Source organism: Polypterus senegalus, chromosome 12 (genome assembly GCF_016835505.1).
Source record: "Polypterus senegalus isolate Bchr_013 chromosome 12, ASM1683550v1, whole genome shotgun sequence".
NCBI lineage: Eukaryota > Metazoa > Chordata > Cladistia > Polypteriformes > Polypteridae > Polypterus > Polypterus senegalus.
This window is the reverse complement of record NC_053165.1, coordinates 55886589-55909265: the sequence shown is the minus strand read 5'-3', so window position 1 is coordinate 55909265 and position 22677 is coordinate 55886589. Positions and strand designations below refer to the sequence as shown.

The 22677-nt window shown below is 38.4% G+C and overlaps 1 protein-coding gene across 3 annotated transcripts in view; it reads left to right on the top strand.

The window, feature by feature from the left end:
* The window catches only part of si:dkey-112e17.1, a 31343-nt gene extending 8666 nt beyond the window's left edge, over nt 1–22677 (top strand). For all 3 annotated transcript variants that reach the window (XM_039771461.1, XM_039771463.1, XM_039771462.1), the window contains exons 2-7: nt 11150–12072; nt 17239–17290; nt 17504–17627; nt 18755–18915; nt 20332–20571; nt 21129–22677. In XM_039771461.1, coding sequence (XP_039627395.1) covers nt 11150–12072; nt 17239–17290; nt 17504–17627; nt 18755–18915; nt 20332–20571; nt 21129–21887 — 2259 coding nt within the window. In that variant the 3' untranslated portion in view covers nt 21888–22677. The remainder of the gene's footprint in view (nt 1–11149; nt 12073–17238; nt 17291–17503; nt 17628–18754; nt 18916–20331; nt 20572–21128) is intronic.

Genomic DNA, 22677 nt, shown 5'->3' with positions numbered 1-22677 from the left:
TTAACATCATTCTTGAGACAGTTCTAATGCCAGTAGTGAGGCAAAACATTTGCCATTCAAAGTTTATTGTCATCTTTCTAAACCAGCCACCAGATAATGTTGTTTGAGCCTCCTGGTTTAGTGTGGTGGATAATAAAGACTGACAAATATCCTGGTAATGATGATTTCTTAATGCAGTGTGCAGACAAGTAGGAGAAAATTGGGTGTGGTTTGGAAGAAACAGGAGTCCATACAACAGTAATAAGGCTAATACTCATTGCTATGAAAGAAACTAAATGGCCCTTTAATACCTAAGCCACAAAAATAATGTGAAAAATGCTTTCTTCTTAAATAAAACATCCATCATTTGGATTGATGACAGAGTCTGTTAAATACTGTTCTCACTAGCATTCAAAGTCAGTTGCACTACTCACAAGCGCCCTTGATAAGTAACAAAAAGATGTTTCTCCCACACTTATTCACCTCCTCCCTTCCCTAAATGAAGATATAACACCTGATATTTGTCTGAATGTAACCCAACGACCTATGCCTTAAGTCTGTTGCATGCAAAATTAACATAACAGGCTCAATGCAGGAGCTATACTGTTTTTATTTACTTTATGAATGAGTAATGCTTTGTGAAAGTATTTATCTGCTCATATTACAGAATTTAAAGGTTTTTTTGCACCTGTTGCCATTATTGCTAAACTTGATTTGTAAAACATAATCTAGAATTAAAATGGTCATCGTTCACCCCCACTCTCACCTGAAAGCTGTAAATGAAGGAGACGGCAGGCTTTACATTGGCTGACCCAATTACAATCAATATTAGCAATGGGAGTTGCACACACATGGAGAAGCTGACATCAGAGGTAAGATATGCAATAATCAGGAGGGTAGTATGTCAGCACAGCTGTGGGGATGTTGGAGTGCGGGCCCCTTATGCTCTTAAAGAAACAGATTTCTTTTTAAATTCACCCTTAGAAACCCCTCTGTTCTAACTATTACGGGAACAGCATATTTGACAATACTGGGGTTCATTGACACTTTGTGTTTCTAGATGTGTACAGTAAGCCAGCATCTCGCACATATGGAAGTTGTTACTAAAAAAGCTCCTCTCTGTTCTGGCATATTGAATAATCTTGTCTTTCTTCTGTCTAATTTAAAGATTTTCACTGTTAATAAAATCATCTCAATGAACCAAGTATGCAGTGAATATGAAACCTGTCCGTACAGGTTTGTACAACTACTAAATGCTGGACTTTAGGATAATTTAATATGTGAACACAGACATTACTAACAACAAATGTTTGTATGCAATAACAAACATCACATAATTAGTATCTTTGAAACCAATTCAGAATCAACACAGCATTTCCCAGCAGTATGTGATGCACAGCCTGAACCAAATGGGTCTTTGCAGGTCTCATGCACCTATGGAAATTTTAATAAGTATTTAACAATTTAATAATTTAACATTTAATAAAACACATAATAAAAATACTTTGGAATGTTGGGGCAAAACCCATGTAAAGAAGGGAAGAACACGTAAATTCTCCAGGTATGGAATCTGACCGCAGGATGTTGGATTTGTGGGGCTTTTTACCTTCAAATATACATATACCAGTAACGGCGGACAGCACAATAACATGCAGTGAATACACTTGACTTGAGCATTACTAGTTTTCATCCTCTTTCTCTTTATGTTTAGCATTTGTTTGCTCAGAGGTTGATGCGCTTGCTGCTTCCTTTTCTCTACTCTAATGGCCCGCTCCTTCTCTTCTTCACCTTCATCTTTTTACGTTAAAACTGATTAAGTCAGTGTTTGTGTTGCAATTACTTATTATGTTTTCCTTGATTTTTCACGTAAGCTGGCACTTAAGTCTTCAATCTGCCTTAAGAATGATTTAAGATTTGAAGAGGTAGGGGAAGTGACGATGAAGGTGGTAAGGATGAGAACGGCGCCCGTACCCATGTGCCACACGGCCGCCCTGCTGGCCGCTGCCGAGAGTTTATTCCACAATAAAATAAAAATAAAAAGAGGAATAACTTTAGAGGTCAATCATCACCCCGAAAGCGGACAGTAGACGTCACGTAGTATATGTGTACCAAATTTCAGCTTAATAGGTGAAACGGTTTGCAAGCTACAGATGATTTAAAATCCTGGACAGACAAATGAACAGCCACAGTAGCACATTATATAAGAAGATATAATATTAAACTAAAATTTGTGATGTGTCTAGAACTTGACTGGAGTCCACCTGTGAAACACTGAATAGTTTGGACTTTGTTTAGAAAGGCCTACACCTGTGTATATAAAATCCTACAGGTCACGCTGCATGTCTGACAAAAAACCAAGCCAAGAAGTCAGAAGAACTCTCTGTAAACCTCCTCAATAAACTTGGGGTGTAGCATTGATCAGGGCAAGGTTATCAGACCATTTCTAAAGTTTTGAGCACTCCCAGGAGCACGGTTGCCTCAGTAAATGTGAAATGGAAGAAGTTTGGAACCTCCAGGACTCTTCCTAGAGTTAGCCATCCAGCCGAAATGAGTAATCTGGCAAAGAAGGGCCTTGGTCAGTGAGATGACCAAGAACTGAATTGTCACTCTAACAGAGCTTCCAGACCTCTGCTGCAACAGGAGAGTCTGTCAGAAGTACAGCTGTCTTGACAGCACTCCAGTCAGGCATTAGAGTGGTTAACTCCAGCTTGGAATTTTTCCAAACGATATTTTAATGGTCTGAGACTGAGAGCATGAGGAATTTGGTTTGAAGCGACAAAAACTGAACTATTTGGTCAGACCTCTAAACACTACATCTGACAAAGACCAGGCACTGCTCATCACCTGCCTGATAGTGTCCCTGTGGCAAAACATGGATGTGGCAAAGTCATGGTAAAGAGGTGCTTCTCAGCGGCAGGTACAGAAAAACTGGTCAGAAGTAAGGGAAGGACGAATTCAGTCACATACAGAGAGGTTCTTGAAGTAAACCTGCTCCAGAGTGCAAGTGACCTCAGACTGGAGTGACAGTTAACCTTTCATCACCTGCCATTTTCAGGTGTTCTCCATTGGCGTTTTGTGGTGTACAGGATACAGTATAAGATTTTGGTTTACAAGGCAATGTGTGGTCTGACTCCCTGTTTTCTGTCTGAACTACTTGTCCAATATCAATCAAATTCAGTAACTAATATCAAGATCTTTGGGAGAGTCACTTTTGACGTTTCTTCATTCTTTTCATAAATAGATTTTTTTTTTTGCTAGCTGTCTACCTCGGCTTATTAGGGCTACTTCTCCTTTTAGAGCCTTTTTATAATTTATCTGAATTTGTTTTCATTTTTCTAATTTTATTTTAGTAATTTTTTGTATGTTGGAATTTTAGGTGGTTGTTTTGTTTTACTATTTTGTATAGCCTGGTTGGTCATGTCCCTGTGTTACTGATGAGGGGTCTTGTCTACTTAACTCGCCTCAACGCGAGTCAGCGCAAGCCAGCAATACTCCTTCGTGGTTTGTTTCCATAATGCCTGTGTCTACCTTACCTACCTATACTGAGCTCTACTCCTATATGTAGATTCTTTGTAGCGGGCTAAAATCTGTATGCTGCAAGTCCTGAATTTTCTGTAATTGTAACTGCCCATAAAAACATATGTCCTAGCTGTCTTTGATCTCTGACGGTCTTTCTGTTTTTATTATTCTAATGCTTTTGATGTACTTGTGCTTTACTGCTATCAGTGTCACCACGCAAGCGTGTCCCTAGTTGCCTGCACTAATTTCAGAATGTTATTGTCATTGCCTAGTGTGTATGCCTACTGTCATTTTGTATGGTCCATCTCCTGCCACCCTAATATCACATTTGATAGGGAACATAAAAGCAACACCTTCACCACTTTGATTCACAACCATTATGTCATATCAACACCTACCACTGCACAGTGTTAGGGGAGTTACCAGCAATTGCCGTAATGCAGTTAAAAATGCCCCCATTCCATCAGCTTATTCAAATTAAACAATGTTATTTCAGAAGGAGTTTTACTGTATTTCATAATAGTTGGCATCTGTAATTTGCTGTACCATCACATCATGTCTCATACATAATTATAAAGCATTTGGGATCTCACAATAAGAATGAAGTTAGACTCAAACACTTAACTTGTCTATTTAGCCAGAATCCACAAACCTGCTTCATTAATATACATTTGTTCCCCCAGGTTCTACCATTTATGAGCCTTGTCAAAATGTTTCCCACTTCAATTAACAATGACCCATTTGGATTTATTTATTTATTTATTTTTAATTAAGAAGAAAACAAAAACAAAGTAAAGGGCAGTCAATGAGTGAATATGGACCATTGTTTACAAGTCCTAAAGGCTAAAGATTGTAATTAGACAACAGCAGAGACATGCCGTGATGTAACAGAATTGCGAGGAATGGTGCTGCTGGAAGACATGCCGAGGAATTGCACAATGGCATCTGGGAGTCCATTCATGGTTATTGTGGCATATGCAGCAAGTATAATTAAATGGTCTGTTATGGGGTACCAGAAGCCGCTTGCTTTTGCACCCTGCTAAATTCCAATCATTAATGGTGGTTTTCTTGCATTGAGAATGATTCTTCACACTGTTGGATCAGTGCCCAGTTGTTTATTATGGGGCACTGAGCAGGGTCTTAGGGACAAGATTCCAGTTTTCATGAATACATGTGTTAAATGACATACATTCTGAAGAAACAAAAATAAAATCTAACATTATACGTTGATCTTTTCCACCTAGAATATTGCTATAAATCAGATTGTTTAGCTTCTTCTGCTTGTACTCACAATGTAACTTCTAATATTTTAGACTGCTATTGTCTTCCATATTTCTCCAGTATTGTATTTGATGTTGCAATGGACTCTGAGATTTATATTTGATTGGTGCCTTTGTGTATTTGCAAGTGTTTTAAAATAATTTCCACTCCACTGGCACTACAGAATTTACAACCTGTGCCTCTTTCTTTCATTGTTTTTGATTTGTGTGACAAATGTGCTACATGTAACATTGAGTGACAGACAGACAGCATTCGGGTTAAATGACTTATGACCTTGTCCAGGTAGTCAGCCATGAATTAAATTGAAGAGTATACCAGAGAAAAGCAATTTCCAAGTTAAGTTCAGCAGTGGTGTTGTGAGCCAACCTTCACTTGGTAAGTTTTTTTTTGTTGTTCTGGGAACTTGGCAGGTTTATGCGTCTGTCAGCTTAAGATTCTCTTGTGAGCCTATTTAGTTCCTTTTTTTGAATGACGTAAAAATCCGCTTACACTCTCTGGAATGGCATCTGACTTGTGGAAATATTAGCTGTGCCCAACAGCAAGGTTTCCTACTGTGGGCCAATATAGCCTGTGTCTGCTGTGCTACCTCTGGTTTCAGGTGGGCACAATACATTGCTTTCTGACACAGTAAGCCTGGTAGGGTGCTTTAGCTGAGCTTTGAGGGAGGCATTTCCGCTAAGACAGAGATTGGGTCCTTTCAAGTTGTCTTTCAGTGGTTTTGTTGTGAATCGCCATACATGGTACTTGGGAAGCACAGAAAAATGAATAAAGTTAAACATTGAAATTCTGCACCCCCAAGGTCTAAGCACACTGCATGTTGTTTTTACTCTTTTTGCTCAGTTTTACATTAGTATTTGCTTATTTATTTAAAATTACTTTTGCATTTCTTACCCATTCCTACATAGGAGTGTTCAGAGTAGCTTGGCATTTCTGTAGTGTTCTAAACCAAGCCAGACAAATGTTCCAGCTGAGTTGTCAGCACAGCTTCTGGAGCTCTGAAACTCCACTGCCTTTTCAAATTGAGTCCATATATTTTGTTCCAAATTGCTTGGAATAGATCAAATGATGTAATTTATCCCCTCCCTTCCCCCAAAGCATGTGATGCTCACCTAGGTCGGCAATAGTCACTTCACCTTTCAGTCCTTATATTCAAGTTTGGAAACTGGTATCTCACAAGGAGAAGTGGTAACCCTCCAATTTTATTTTCTTACTCAAATTATCTGTCTGTGAAAGACAGTAAATGTATAAACAAGAGTGGTCCAACCAAGCTTGGCAATACATCTATTTCATTTTAGAATGAGTCTCACCTGCTAAAACTGGAGAGGCCTAAACTGAACTCTTCCAAAGGCTCTGATGTGCTATTTGAATAGCGTCCTGGGTGTCCAGACAGTAGTCATGCTCATTGTTTAGATTACTATGTGTACAAAATTTTCTTTGTAGTCCCGTGTCTAGTGAGAAAGGAATGTGTCCTCTGGGTACCAATTTACAGAGCACATGCCAATGTTGAGTGCTGTCTGTATAGACTTAGGAAGAGAAGTATTTACTTTTATGTTTTTTCTTAAAGCTCTGAAGTAAATTAGGACTCCATTAAAATGAGACATTACACTCTTAGAAAAGTAGTCTAATGAGCCAGTCAGTGGCCATAACTTAAAGGAATATTACCCCATAAAATGATTTTTACATGTTGCTTATCCCATGTAGTTTTTAGTGATTGCTGACAAAAAAATTGTAGTCCCATGTTCTCATGGAGAATGAAGTTTAAAAACAAACTTTTCTGATAGACCTGAATCTAGGTGAATAATGTTGGGCAGCAGAAAAGAATGTGTCTATGAAAATTTCTTGCATTACTTGTGTTGCATAAACCAGCCATCCAGTTATATGCTCGCAACATCCCAAACACATGTATTTTTACTGAAATATTTGTAAACAAGTCACTTCTGGAAAACACACTTTTGTGAATTATAATGGAATGCAATCAGATATAAGTAAGCATTTGAATTTTAGACCTGCTTTCTGTCACTGCATTTATATTCTTATTCACAATTACAGTACCTTGGGATTATTTAAGAGCAGTCTGTGTAATGAAAAGTTAAGCTAAATAACGCCTATTATTGTCTGACTAGAAAGATTACAATATGCAAGCTATCGAGGCAACTCAGGCCCCTTTTTAAGGCACGATGTAATGTACTGTAATGTAATGGTATTTTTGTCCAACATTGATCACTATAGATTTGTCTGTATTCTCCACGAAAACATGAGGTCAGAAATGTTTCTCAGCCATCACTATAATGGGATAACAACGTATCAAAAAAGTACCATTTTTGAGTGGAGTATTCTTTAAACTGAGTTCATTTCACTCAGATAAGAATGGGAGATCTCATCCAGATTATTCTAAAAGAAAAGTAAAATTGAAATAATAAAAGCTCACCATTTTGGAACATATCTTTTTGAATTCAATGTTTTCTGTGCTGACTCTGTTTACCAAAACTTAAAATATCATCGTAACATTTTAGTTTTATTGACTAATTGTGCTCAAAAATAGTTTTTAAAAGGCATTTATGTTATTAGAATTGCTTATATTCTTGCTTAAACTTTTTGTTATTTTTGCACCAAAAACAGAAACTTGATTGAAACCTTCTAAAGTGTTTTTTTTCCTTTTTTAATGTAGTAAGCTTACAACAATTGTCAGTGCAGATAGGAATTTAAAATGAAATTCAATTTTATAATAGACTCTGCGATGGAGTAATGATCTGTCTGTAGCTATTTCTGGCCTTTCACACAAGAACTTGAATAGTCTTTGTCACCCCACAGCCCTGATTTGTATGAAGAAAGTTTGAGAATGCCTCCATTAAATATGAAATATGAAAATCAGTCAAAGCAGAGCAGAAGTTTGCTCAGTAATGTACAGATCACACCTTGGGAATTACACTTCTTCCTAAGTTAAAGGGCAAAATGTGCCAAAATAGTCAAGAATGAGTGAGTGATTGTACATTGAAAGGTTAAGACCCAGTTTGTTTCTATCTTGTACCTAGAGTGTTTTAGGATATGCTTCAGTTCTCCATGACTTTAGAATTGGGTGAATTTTTTTTCCCAGGACTGTCACTCTTTTATGTTTTGCATTCCATAATTTAACAGAATATCCTAATTTTAACCAGCCATTCATCTTATAATTAATTGTGTGCAATATTCCAAGGGGGCCCTTGTCCCACCTTCACTCTTTAATTAGTGTAATTTTTTTATAACTCCAAGGAGGACCAAAAACACTCCCCATCAATGACTCTTTGACTTAATCTCTCTCTACTACACTCACTTGTCAATGATTTGTATCCTGTTTTGGAACTATGTAAGTCTGGTCAGTTTATCCTAGGATTGCAGTAAGTGATTCAAGAGAATGGATGGATTACAGCAATCCTTAGTGTTAGACTGTAAGAAGGTGGGGTACCAGTTAGTTCACATTAATGGATGCTATGGAGGGTGGCATCACCTACATATCTAGAATTGTGTGAAGATTTTGAAGAGAATTTTTTGTGTTTTGTGAGATGTGTTCTGTGCTTCACAAAGTAATATTGGTAGTCTGTCACCATAGTTACAGATTAATAAGAAGTGTAATTTTTGATTCTTTTATCAAACTTCATTTTCTTTTAAATTGTACTGAATCCTTCTGGGCGTTAATTTTTTTGTTGTAGAGAGATTGCAGTTCTTTATTAGTATGGTAGATTTCAGTATATATGACTGACATTGTAATACGATTTACTGCTGGACTACTGATGGGGCTTGCTCAAAGTATGTAAGTCAAGTAACCACCTAGTCATGAATAAAAAAAAATGCACAGAATCATAAGAAATATTTTATGATCCAACCTTTAAGCCCAACATAGCTCATCAATCCTATTTAACAATGTATCAGATTATCAGGTCAGGTTTCAAAGTTCCCTGAAGTACTACAGTCTAGTGCATTACTTGGTAATGTGGTTTACTACTACCCACACTATGCGACTTTTCAATTCCACCCGGAAACGTTAACATTTTACAAAGTTATTGTCTGTCTGTTATACCTTCATTGTTATCACTCTTTAATTTAATATTGTTCTTTATCAGTATAGTATGCTGCTTCTGGAGTATGTGAATTTCTCCTTGGGATTAATAAAGTATCTATCTGTCTGTCTGTCTATTTACATATCTGTGATTCTCTTTGTGAATTCATATTTGGACTAATTTAAAACTTCGACAGTTTCTGATTATGTCCCTGTGCTTGTTCCTCATTTTCTTCTTCTTATCTGCCAATAAGAAAGTCTTTGGATTGCCAGTTCCACCATTGTCATTGCGTATTCTGCTCTTATTTTCATTTCTTGGTTTGAATAACCATTTTTCAGATAATATGACATGTCTTGCCTTGGCCTTCTCTTGATTTCTTTTCCTCCATTTTACCCTCCAGCTCATTTTTTAACAGTCCATTTCCTCTTGGTACATGTCCCTTCCAGTTTTGTTGCTGCCTCCTCACTATTTCAGGAATCCTGTCCTTTTCTGCACAATAAAGCAAGTTAAAAAGATGACATGAGAATTTATCTGTCCAACTGATCTTTTCCATACTTCTCCATTGTTGCAGTTCAAATTCTTCCAATCTGTTTATATTCATTTTTCTTGATGTTCATGTCATTTCTTCAGTTATTTCGACAAAGAATTAATTTTAAACTAATAACTGGAGTCTGGCCTTCTAAGACTCGCAACAATTTGGAACACTTCCGTTTTGTCACCCCTTTATTTCTGCTTGCATGAAATAAAAAGATGTAACTTCTTCAGTCCTTCATCATAGCTCATATCCATTAGCCTTAGAATTATGGAAATTCATCTCTGTGCTCCTTTAAACACATATGCATATGTGTATGTGTGTATGTATAAATTTAAAGTATTTGCAGTTTATTTTTAGCATATTTTATTTCTTTCTTCTTAATTCACTTTCTTTTTGTTTGCTTGGATAGCAGATGTGCTGCTGTTCATGCAAAAGGTCTGGCTGACTGAGGCATTATACTAGAAATTACATAATTTTTTGAGAAGCGCTTTTTATTTAAAGATTGCTAGATTATTCTGAGTCCTCCTGCAAAGGGCAGAGTGGTGGCTCTGAGGCTAGGGATCTCCACCAATTGCCGATTCGAATACTGTAAATGGCTGAAGTGACTTTACTCTCGTTAAGACCGTGAACAAGGCCCTTAACCTGCAATTGCGTTGTCGCCACATGCTCTCAAGCACCACCTCCTCCTAGATTATTCTAGAATGAGCTTCCTAAAAGAGAAATGCAGTATATAATACAATATCCCAGTGATGGTTCTTTAGTATGACTGTTATAACATTAAATAAACACCCACTTATGCAAAGTATTTTCGTGATACTTGACAGGCACTATATATCAAAGGTACAGGCACTATCACAGTGACAGACACTTTTATAGAATAAGTAATATATTGATTAATGGGGTGAATCAATGGCATACTGGTTGGGGCCACTGTTTCACAGATCCAGCAATCCCATATGTATGAAGTTTACATATTCTATCCGTGACCTTTTCTCTTGGTACTCTGGTTTACCCCCCACATTTCCAAAGATGTGAAGGCCTGGTTAACTGCTGATTCTAGGCTGGAACCCATGTGAGTGTGAATGGTGATGGATTGGCATCCGGTACAGGGCTTGTTTCTGTGTTTTCTCCAATACTGATAGGATAGGATTAAGCAGGTTTGAGAATGTTATGTTTGATTTATTAATGTCCAAAAATGGCTTTGCTACTGAAAAGAATCACTCAAAGTAAAGATTAATTAACCAGAAATAGCCCTGTAGCCTACTGACAAAACATATAGATGAAGCCAGTAAGTATGAATGGTGTGTTTTTTGTTTTTTTTTTATTTTTTATTTAAGGATTAGGAAAATTGCTAAATAATGGAAAACAGCAAAGTTCTGGCTTTGCATGAAACCTGATACCCATGAGACTGTGTTAAAATGCCAGTGCTTTCTCTGAGAAACGTGTATCTCATTAGGCTGTTTTTGTTATTGCGGTAAAGAAAAATCCAAAGAGCATCTCATTTCCCAGAAGTGTGCAAAAGCACAGTGCCACATCACTTGCAACAAATGGTTGGCTTTATGATGATTTCATACATGGATTTGAAAAATAACAACATTTTAAAACGAAAAGGTGGCATCTGTAAATACTGGATATGGGTTAGTGAGTTTTATTTGAAACAATTAAGTTTACAAGAGGCGTCTATGTAAGTGTAGGAATTTTGGGTTTACAAACAAATCACTGTTTGAGTAGAAACATTGCGCCCCTAATGTTTATGTATCCAGTTGACTTTCATCTTTTTTCTTTTTTTTTTCCCCCCAAGGTCTATTATTCTTGTGGAGCTGTGGTGGACGTCACAAACGCAGAAGAAAGAGGCCTCGTTTTGTCCCCTGGCTTTCCATACAGCTATTTTCCTGGGACACACTGTGTGTGGCGTTTCTTCGTGCCTGCAGGCTACAGGTTAATCATGGAGGTGCTAGAGTTTGATGTGTTTGAAAACCAGAGCAAAGAAATTCCTTCGCCTGGCAGGAGGAGGTCAAAAGATGCAACTGGTGGCAGAACCTTGTCCCCTGTTGACTTTAACAACACTGGGTCCAGGGTGGAGGTTAATGTTTATGAAGCCTATTCCTTGACAACAATTACGCAGAATGAGCGCAGGTCCTCATTGTCTAAAGCTGAAAGTGACAAAGCAGATAATTCTGCTAGGAGTTTAATTCAGTTGGATCCTCCTCTGACGGCTGGCGCTGACTCTCTTATATTAAAAAGCACCCACTCCCCTAACAGAGTGACTCCACAATCCTACAGAGGAGACAGTGATGGCTATGCTCCAGACAGCCAAACTTCTTCTAGTGTATCCACCACTGATATAGGCAAATATGTCACCAGGCTTGTTACCCTTTCTTCCCAGCCCCCAGCAACGGACTCGTGTCCTCATGATGTGCTTTATATTTCGGACCTGATCAGCTTCTCCTCTCGTTTTTGTGGTTCAAATAACCCTAGCGGAAGAAAGTTGGTCTTTGGCTCTTCTGCTGAGATGGTTGAGGTTATCATGGAGCTCATCACAACCACAGGATGGGGAAGAGGTTTTGCACTTCTCTTTGAGTACCGCAATGAAACTCAAGTAGTCACAGACCGTGACCGTTTCCTTGAGCCTTTGAACAATGGAGAAGAGACTCTGCTTGCAGTAGTGACTGGAGCTGCTTTCTTTATTGTTGTATTTATAATCGTCATCTGTATAATTTTCAGGTAAGCAACTGACAGAAACAGACATTCTCTGTACTTATTAGTTGGCGAAGGCAAGTTTGGTACATTTGATTTGTATATTCATTTGATAAAAGGTATCACATTATTTTCTCCATTTCCTCTCCACTCGTAACTGCTCATATAGTTTGCCATCACCAGTTTAAAATTGTTTTCCTTCCTTTGCTAATTCTGGTAAAGAAAAAAATCTGTACTACTTTAGGACTTCAATGATTATTCTCATTTACTGTACATTACATTGTTATGTAGCCATCATCTATAATAATTCAGTTTAGTCTAATATAATGTCATTGTGTCTTACCATACAATAAAATCATTAAAAAATATTCTAAGTCAGGTAAGTAACAAATAGCAAAAGAAATATTAATAAATTCACCTTTTATATTTTTATCATATTTTAGTTGTTCCAAAAATATGCATTACAGAAGTAGTGTTATAATAAGACAAAGATAAAGTTCAGTGAAACAAAATTAGGATATAGAGTTATTTCCATCTGTCACAGAAATAATTAAAAGTTTTTATCATAAACCAAGTAAGTGCAGACTATGCGATCCTTGGTGGTGGTTGGACACAATCACCCTTAGGCCATATGCGCTTTTCTCCAATTTTATAACTCATCTTTCCTAAATTGCACAGTTTTCATATGTAAACTTTTTACTCACCCCTCGGGAATCAATAGATGGCATTAGGTTCAAGAAGGTCTTGCTCTGATGTCTCCAGCTTTGAGAAGACTTCTCAGTGTACAGAGCATTTGCATGCTAACAGTTCAAATATGGAGGCTCCTTTGGATAATTTGAAGCAGGGTGTGGTCGACCAGCACTCTGCTACGCGTGAGTCTCCACAGCAGAGCTTCCAGGTAGAGCTTGGTATGCTCCAAAAATGCCGTACAAGAAATCAAAACTGAGTTAAAGAAGATGTCTTAGGAGTTTAAAAGTGCTAGTGGAAACTCTCCGTTACCATGATAAGCAAATTACTTCAGTAGATAGTTGGTTGGTATCACTAAGTGCTAAGCTCACTGAATTTTAAGATAGAAATCACAGAAGTAATTTTCACCTTCTGGTATTTAAAGAACAGAAAGCGGAGATGCCATGAAATTTCCAAACTAACTCCGACCAACTGTTTCCAGCCCTCTGAAATTATTCACATTGTTGTTAAGATGCATCATAAAATCTACACACCTAATCATAACTTTAATAACCATTATATTACTGTATTCTGAAGAAGGCTAGGAAGGCACCTAACCTCTCCTGTGAAGGCCAGCAAATTTTGTTTTCTATGGACTTCAGTTTAGCCATAGCTCATACTAGGAAGGATATGGCTGCAGCTGTGGAACATGCACAAGGACTTGGCTTGCAACCTTTTTTTACTGTACCCAGCTCATCTCTAATTTCACATGCCTTGGGTAATGCAATCTTTGGCAACCAAAATTGTGCTTTTGGGTAATGTTTTGTTTGCCTCTTGGAACATCCTAGGACTTGGTTACAGTGTCAGACATGTTGGTGTCCTTGACTACTTAGGCCGAAAAGAGAGTAGTTGTTATGCCATTTAGAAATTCAAGATGTTGGCCAAGGGTGTGTCTAGATTGTGTACAAATGCTACATTGCAGTTGCCTCTTCTTTGCCAGTTGTTCTCCTCAGTTCGATTTGCAGCCAAAGACACTCAACATGGGCTCAGGTTATGCCGCCAAATTTTGTTATGTGCTGATTGATTTGGGTGGTAGGAAAGTAGCCCTGTGCTGCATTTATTAATTAACACCGTATGAGTCTGTTTTCCTGTGGTGGGTTGGCGCCCTGCCCGGGATTGGTTCCTGCCTTGTGCCCTGTGTTGGCTGGGATTGGCTAGAGCAGACCCCCGTGACCCTGTGTTCGGATTCAATGGGTTGGAAGATGGATGGATGGAGTCTGTTTTCTTTCCGCACATAACTGACAACTTTGCATCTGAAAGGGTTTTACATAATTGTCAGTATGAAATGGATACAAACGTCTTTATATATCCTTTGCTAGACAAAATGCCATCTCTTCTCTCTCGATGCATCCTTCAGTCAACTTGATCGCTGTACAGATTTGCCCATTATTTGACCTGGGTTAATTGTTTTCAGTTGTTAAATCCCTCGGTTAAAACTTTTGCTTTTTCTTTGTCCAGTCACCATTCTCACTCGAGATTAGATTTTTATTTCTCAGTTGCTTGCTTTCCTACCTTTTAATGCAGCTCTTGAAATAGCCAGTCTCTGAGATCATCATTGCACCGTGATGGGAACTGACCTCCCGATAAGGTCACCCTGAGCCCCTTGGTTGGTGGAGGTTCAATGCATCTTTGCTGCGCAATAAAGAATTTTATGATGTACTTGCCTGAGTGCTTCAAAATTTCATTAATATTAACTCAGCTGTTGTTGACTCTGCATATGTGTAGATGGTTTTATTCATGACTTCATGAATGGATTTTCTAGTAATGTGGCCTTAGCATGCAGGTAAAAAACGTTTAAACCTGAATCTCACCTCTCATTTTTGAAGGAAGCACACCCTTGTGTGGGTGAATCTTAAGCATAAGCCTTTGATCTCAGGCACACTCCCTGAATTAAATTCTTTGCTGTTGCAGAAAGTTAAATTTCAGATGCTTCACAGTTGGGCTCGACATTATGTCTCTGAAGCTAAACTTTTGCCATGTCACTGGCATTGAAATTACAGAAATCTAAGAATTGCACAACTATTTCAGCAATTAATAATAAATCTAGAACCACAACTAACAACGTTACGGGTATAAAAAACATTTCTAAAGTTTTACTCTAAATTACTTACTGAAAGCTTTAAGTCTTCTCCTTCAGAAATGAATTCTTTTTTTGATGATTTGTCTCATCCCACGCTTTCAGCTAATGATTCTGCTGTAGTGGATTCCTTAAATACATCAACAGAACTTATGGAGGCTGTAGATTCCTTGGGTTCTGGAATCACTGGGGCCTGATTGATTGCCTCCTGAGGTCCTCTATGCTTTCTGGAAACAGTAGCTCCCCCTTATATGAAGATGCTGAACTCTGCTATTTCTTCATCCAGTTTGAACCCCTCAACTGATTCAGCATCGATCACCCTCATTTTAAAGCAGAACAAAGAACTATATGACTGCTCTAACTATCGCCCTATCTCTGTGAATTCTGGTGCAGAGTTGTTAGTAAAACTCCTTGCACTGTACATGCAAAGGTTTATTTATAAATTAATTCATCCTAATGAAATTGTTTCTTTTTTTAATTTTTTTTTTTGCTTCTGCCAGGCAGCAGGTACCGAGAAGGCTTTTGACCATGCAAATCTGGATTTTCAATGGAAAGTTTTAAACACAATGGGGTTTGATGCAAGAGCTGTATCGATTTGATCAAAAACATTATTCTCCTCCCCCATGGCATTAGTTCTCTCAGCCCTTTCTGATTCAAAATGGTGCCTGAAGAGGCTGTGCTTTGTGTCCTTTACTTTTGTCTCCTTTACTATCTAATATCTCACTTGAACCCAAACTTGAGTTAATCCTCTCCCATTGTAGTGCATGTGTTCACACCATAACATTTATTTATGTGCCAAAGATATTTTGCTTCTTCTTATTTATTCAGCTTCTGATCCTGCTCACATCCTAGGTATATTTAGTTCTCCTTAAACCCTGTCTGTCTATGAAATTAATTGTCCAAAACCTGCCTTCCTTCTATTAAATTCCCTAAGTTGCCAGTCAGTTCCCCCCACCCTTCTTGCGCGTTCCTTCAGAGTTTCTCATTTTCTGCAGGACATTATATCAACTAATTACCATCAATGTTAAAAAAAATGTAGTCCCACATTTTAATTCTGTTAGTGTCATGCTCCCTCTCTCTCTTCCCATACAATAAAAAGCCGGCTTTGTGTTTGAGCTAAGAGAGCCACTGCATGTACTTGTGTCATTATCTTGATATGACTAACACAGCCACCAGTATTCCATAGTGATAGCCAGTTCCACTTCCTTGGCTGAGATATACAGCACTTTTATTCTGATGTTAAAATCCACCTTGGTCACCCAGGAACTGAGCGGATTAAGAGTTTTAGGTGTGGCTCAATGTGTGGTAAATCCCTCTGAGGGTGTGCCCCATGCATGTGTGCACACCTGCTCTAGGATGTTGTTGATTCAGCAGTATTCCAAACTAAAGCAAAGAGACTATCTTTTTCATATAATTGATTTTTTTAAAGACTAGAATTAGTAAATTATATGATAGTAGGTACTACGTCTTATGCAAATCAGCTACCCTAAACATCCATATGACAGGGAAAGAAAGATGACTTATTTTGAGTTACAACTCAGATATTAGCAATGCTTCAGCTGTTCAGTTATTTGAGGTAACTTACTGTAAGTAAATGCCTGCCAGAACTTTTTGAATGTTTTTCCTAAGTTATTTTTTTTCTGTTTAAGTAAAATGGACCATCCTTTCCTTATTTTGCCTTGGTGTATAGGGTAGGATTCTTCCACTTGAGCAGGATAAAGTAACGTGTCAGTGGTGTAGTGTAATATTATGACGACAGATGCTTTATTGAACAGTCAAGTGTTAACCCAAACAGGGTTATAGGATTACTAGTTATTGTGTAGCTGAGACTGGCTGATAAATTATTGAAAAATGTATGCCAGGAAGGCCGAAGGAAGAGGCATTCCCAAAATATGGTCCAGTGAAGTTGGTGCTTGGCGATATTGTGCATAATTAGAGTATTACTCTGGATACATTTTTGGATAGTATTTAGGTCTAGAAAAGGGTATCATATGATTTAATGTATCTTCATACCTCTTCCTCTCTCAAAATGAAGTGAAAAGGGTGCAGCAGTTAGACAGACTTGAACCAAACCATGCGTGCACTCCATACATCCATATACTGTACATCCTGTACTCTGCCCAACTGTGAAAAACATATTTTTTACAATGCTTCCCATTTTTTGTGTTGGACATTTTGCAGATTTTAGGAAAGTTAGACACTTTCACATTTTTCAGTTGATAAGGTCTATAAAAAATAAGAGAAAAAATATGTGTAGCTTGGGTTTGGTAGAGGGGGTCCTATAGCAATTTTCTGTGGAGGTCATTTTCTCTAATGGATAATTGTTTGTTGACATGCAGGGTGGGCTGCATTTTCCAAAGGTAAGCTTACATGTCTGTTATGTTTTTCAGACATAGAATTTGTGCAAAGAGAGACATCTCCTGCTCATCGAATAACCGTGAGGTAAAGGATGACTTAGCCTTTGAAGAATTCTTTAATAAAGGGAAACTATGCTAAAACAGTCTTGCTTTTAGAGTTGCCAAAATTGCTTATGCCGATTATTTGTTGGTTTATTTGCTAATTGCATATGAAAAGGCTATAGAGTATCATTTTAGGATACCAGTATTAATATTATTATTGCCATAATAATAAATTAATGGTAATCTTTTTATCCAGTTACAAAGTGGTGTCCAAAACCTGGCAGCTGATGTAAGTGAACTTCAGCTGGTTGTCTCCAATCCATCAAGCCTGGAGATTTCAACTGATAATGAGAACATTTCCCCAAGCCCAGCACCAACAGGTCTGTTATTTTACTATCCTAGCAAAAGCAGGTAGGGAAAATTTTCCCATTTAAATATATGTTTACTTCTGTTACCATGTTTGGCTTCTTAGGTACATATTTCCTGGAAGCTTTCGCCTAATATCTCTCTTGAAAAAAATACATGTATTTAATGTACTTCACCTATATTCAAGGTTGAAGGAAGCTAGAATCTGTTTTGCCAGTATTGGTTTCAACACAGACACCATTCGTCAGTGGGGTACCAACCCAGCATAATGTGCAGCTCACTTACACCTGACCATTCTAAAGTCTGTAATTAAACTAGCACATACATCTCATGGAGATGCAATAGTGATCTTTCTGATTGCATTGTTGGAATGTTTATATAATTATTTCCAGAGTTTTATATATTAAACTATGGATTTAATTAAACAAAGCATTAAAAAGATTATAGGCTGAAGTGTTCTAAAATGCCTTCAGGTATATATAGCAGGTAATCTAGACCTTGGGTCACAAGGAGACTTTCATGGCAGCATTGTGTGCAAGACAAAACCTAACCTGAATGGGAGACACATCCACCGTGTGGCACATACACACCCACACACTCTGTCACACTGGTCTATATTGCTGTTGCCCGTTTACTTGTTGAACACATCTTTCGGGTGTCAGAGGAAAGCCAGAATAATTGGAAAAATTCTCACTGACAATGACAGACTTCAAACAGATAGTAACTAGGCCGAGACCATTTTAAATAGTCTAGTCTAAAAGACCTGGCTTTGTGTTGGCTTCTGAACTCTTCTAAATGAATTAACCCTGATTCATTTCCACCTTCCCTTCTTAAACTGTTGCAACTTTTAATGACTTTAAAAAAAAAAAAAGGTAATTTCCTTACACCAGAGAGTAGGTATTGGCATGAAGTATTGTATTTGTTGCCCTGTCTGCAAAAAATCAAACACTTTTGGTATGCACAACATAAGCTACATTTTTCCTGGCTGTCATACACAATTGACACTTTTGTGATACGTGTGAAAGTGGTGCTAAAGCCCTGTCTTCCTGAAAGTAAAAAACATCTTTTTTTCTGATATAACTGTAGGTTAGGTTTGGAATCATTTTGCAGAATGATGTTTCACCATTTGCCTCTCTTTCAGGGCCCACAGTCAGCAGTGGGATGGGGAATGTTTCCCAGAATGCTGAGCTGGAGGTGTCATCCAGTGGTCTGTCAGTATCTGAGTCTGGTACAGATGAGGTGTTTGTGATCACCGCAGGACCAGGGCCCACTGAGCTAAACTTTTCTTCCTATAAAGTAAAGGTATGTGGTGGCAGGGTTTGCTGCATAGGAAGGCTTTTAGAAGGCTGTGCTGCAAGCATGAGAGTAATCCAGATCAACTAATGCCAGCTACTTCAATGGCTCAGTCAGCAAGAGTAAGATTAAGTTATTCAGTAATCACGGAGAAGCCAGTGTGACCCCCCCAAGAGCACAACAGGCAGCATTTTCTAAGATTTTCTAAGAAAGTGGTTGAAATGAAAGTAGTGATTGTGTCTTTGAGTACAGCCAGGCATCATGCTAGTAAAGCTACTCCTTTTCTGATTTTATGTAGTGTTTACACATTGTGTGACAACGCGTGCTGTCCTCTGCCAACAAGCCCTTCCTCTCTTGATAACTTCAGGGGTTTATATCATTTTCATTATGATTTATAGTTGGGCTGAAATTAAAAGCAACTAACGATGCTCCCCTTTATCACATATTGTGTTGGCTTGGTGGTGCACAAAGAAGTTTATTATAATAAACAATTTTTAAATTTTTTTTAAATTACATTGACCTTACTCAGCAGGTAAATTGTGCAGGTTACACACCACATGACATCAACACATGTTGGCTGCATAGTTGACTTGAAATTCCCAGTGGGCATTGTCCGGTGACGGTCTCCAGAATTTCTACATCTGGCCTCAGAATAGGAGCGCCTGCATACATGTGGCCACTGCTGCCGAAGGAAAGTGCAGATTAAAGCCTCTCTAATACGTGTCTAGACGAAGCGAGCAGTAAGCAACTCTTTGTAAGGATTATCTGGATCTTTCTGAGAGAAATGCTTGACTAACAGCTGACTAATGAGCTAGGATACATGCCTGGACGTTACAGCTGACGCATTTCACATCTGACTGGTAATTAAAATCAAAGGTCCGTTTCAGAGTGTGCCAGTATATTAATGGGAAGAATTGACAGTTAGAGTTTTGTTCGTGTTTGTGATAGAATAGGTTCTCTGTTGTGGAGTATAATGATGCTTTGGATGAATGCGAATGCTGTATCTTGAATGAGGGCTGGTGAAAGCTCCGTCACAATCACCTGGTGTCATCATCACCCTAATAAACGAGTTATGCTTAGTGTCATTCACAACTTGCCAGTGTGCTTCATCCAGAGGTTTGTCTTATAACATCCTTTTTGGTAGTTCAGGCAGTGGAAACTTACACAGATCCAAACTAAAAAAAGCACAGTTCTGCTAAAGGGTGGCATAGTGCTCAAGCCAATCGTAGCATCAGTGGATGCAGAGCAGCAGTCAGCCATAGATGATGAGCTGGGTTACTCCAGACTTGCATTTGAAGGTACACTTGTTTTGTAAAGATGTTTAATCCATTACAATTATTATTTCGTTTAAGACTGTTTACTAAATGTGTACTGCATTTTTATTGGCAGTGGTAGTAAGCATGTCTCTTCTTCTTGTGTGTCTAGAAAGATGAACCTCTTGTGGAAAGTGAGACTAGTCAGGCCCTGGTGTCTGACTGGCTTACTCCTCATATGACCAGCACTTCACCTTTTCCTGAAGTCAAGATCGACAAAGAGACTAGTGCCCCTAGACCACGGGCATGGAGCGTCCGCACCTTCCAGGATTTCCTGCCCCCTCTGCCACAGTTGCAAAGGAAATGGTGCAGCTGGAATTCCACCAGTCCCTTCACCAAGTTAGTGGATAATGTAAGTGTCAAAAGATAGATTGTGAGATGCTGAGCTCCTTTTTAAGTCTTTTAATTTAGTTTCCTGAATAATAGGAACTTACCCAGGCATTTCTCTTTTTTGAACATCTGGGCATTTTCAGTTGTGCTTTTGAAACTTGTCAGTGCCATTAGCACTAGCCATTAAGTCATCATGCTGCCTAAAATAACACTAAATAAAATAAAAATGAAAAGCAAATCAAATTTCTATTATCCAATATGAAATTTAAATCCTATATATTAAATAAGATTGTATTAATGGATTAGAGATCCATCCATGGCTGGTTCTTACCTTGAGCTCAATTACATTGAGCTCCGTGACTCTAAATTGGATTAAGCAGTATTATGTTATTGTTTATTATTATAGTCTGAATTTTGTAATATTGATATGAAATATAGCAATAATAAACTTCCCTGTGTTCATGCACTGCATGGTCTTTGCCTAAAGTTACTTGCATATTTTATCTGTATAGCCTTTTATCATTTTTGGAACCTATTTACCTTGTACCAAACATACTAAAAAATCTGTCCTATTTCTAGAGTGTCAGTGGTTTGGATGCAGACTGTCATCAGGGAAGAGACAGGAAAGTCGCTTCAGATGCACACCTGGAAGTCAAGGCACAGAAGAACCATTCAGATTCATCAGTGAGCAACGCCTCTTACCCCCTGAGCCAATCAGCCCAGCGGCAACGCAGGCTCAACTCAACCAGCAATCTGAAGAGGGCCAGGTTTGGAAGCCCTTACTTTGGGTTCAGAACAAATTCCTCGGAGGGTACTAGTTGTCAGGCTGGTCAGGTGGCACCAGTAGAGGTCACCAGTAAACCACCTAATAGGACTATCTCACCTGAAGGCAGTTTAATGACCAGAGACATCCCTGCTGTTAATTCTGATGGAGCTAGCGAACCTGTTTTTGCAATTTCAGAGGAAGATGATCAGCAGCCATTGGTTTTTGCAGAACACTTCGGGCAATCCAGTGAGGTATCAAATATAAATGGGACAGATCAGGATGTCTATGCTCAAAGTAAAAAAGACCACAAATCTACAATGGGCAGGGAGTGTCATGGTCTTGTAAATGGGTCACCTTTCAACCCCAGCACAACTCCAGACTGGAGCATGTGGGTAAAACCCCAACATGCAGACCATGAACAAGGTGATCAGAACTTGTATTGCAACTCAGAAATACAAAACTCCTTCTCTGTGCCAGAATCTGTAGGTACTTTTAACACAGAGACATTCAGCTTGCCCCACGCAGCCATCCAACCCTCTGCTGTCCTGGGGAGTGTCAGTGAGCATGTCTGAAGCCTGGGGAAAAGGAGTGAAGAGTAACAAGGAGAAGGGGTCTGTCAAGTGCCATCACAGAAACATTGAGTGGCCACTGGTAATATGCTGGCTTGCCCCAGGTGATCGTTAAGTTATAGCTTCCTCCCAATGATAGGCTGGCTTTTGGGACTCGTTAAGATAGCCAGTCAGTTTAAGTTCTAATAACATTTTCAACATCTGAAAACGTTTGTTGTTTTTAATTTAAAAGAAAACATGCAAGAAAGCATGAGATGCTATGTGCTTTCCTAAATAACACCTGAACTGGTGTTCTACTAACAGGTTAAGAGAATAATATCCTGCATTAAGCAATAGGAAAATCGAGGATACCTCTGCCAAATTTGATATTTTAATGAGGAAAATCTGACGCCAGTCACAACAAATTATAGCTTTTGTCTTGGCATAAGATGAAAACCTCCATACTTTCTGTGTGGCCTGTTTTCCAGAGTTGGCCTCAAATGGGTAGGCCCCAATGGGGAAGCTTCTAAATGAATTGACAGCATAGACTGGACCAAACAGGGGAGTGCCAAAGGCTTGCTCTTTATCCGTCTCACTTTAAACCTGTATGATCCTAGAGGGCTGAAGGGTACTAGTGCAGAAATTTTTTAACGGGTAGAGACTGCTGTTTTAGCAGCCTTTCACAGCACCTTTAATTCTCTGAAATTGTTTCTTGTTCAAAATCAGCTATTTTCCCACAATTGCTGAAATCTAAACTGTTTAATTTTGTAATTTGTTAACAAAATATTTAATTAAAGAATATTATTCTGTTTCA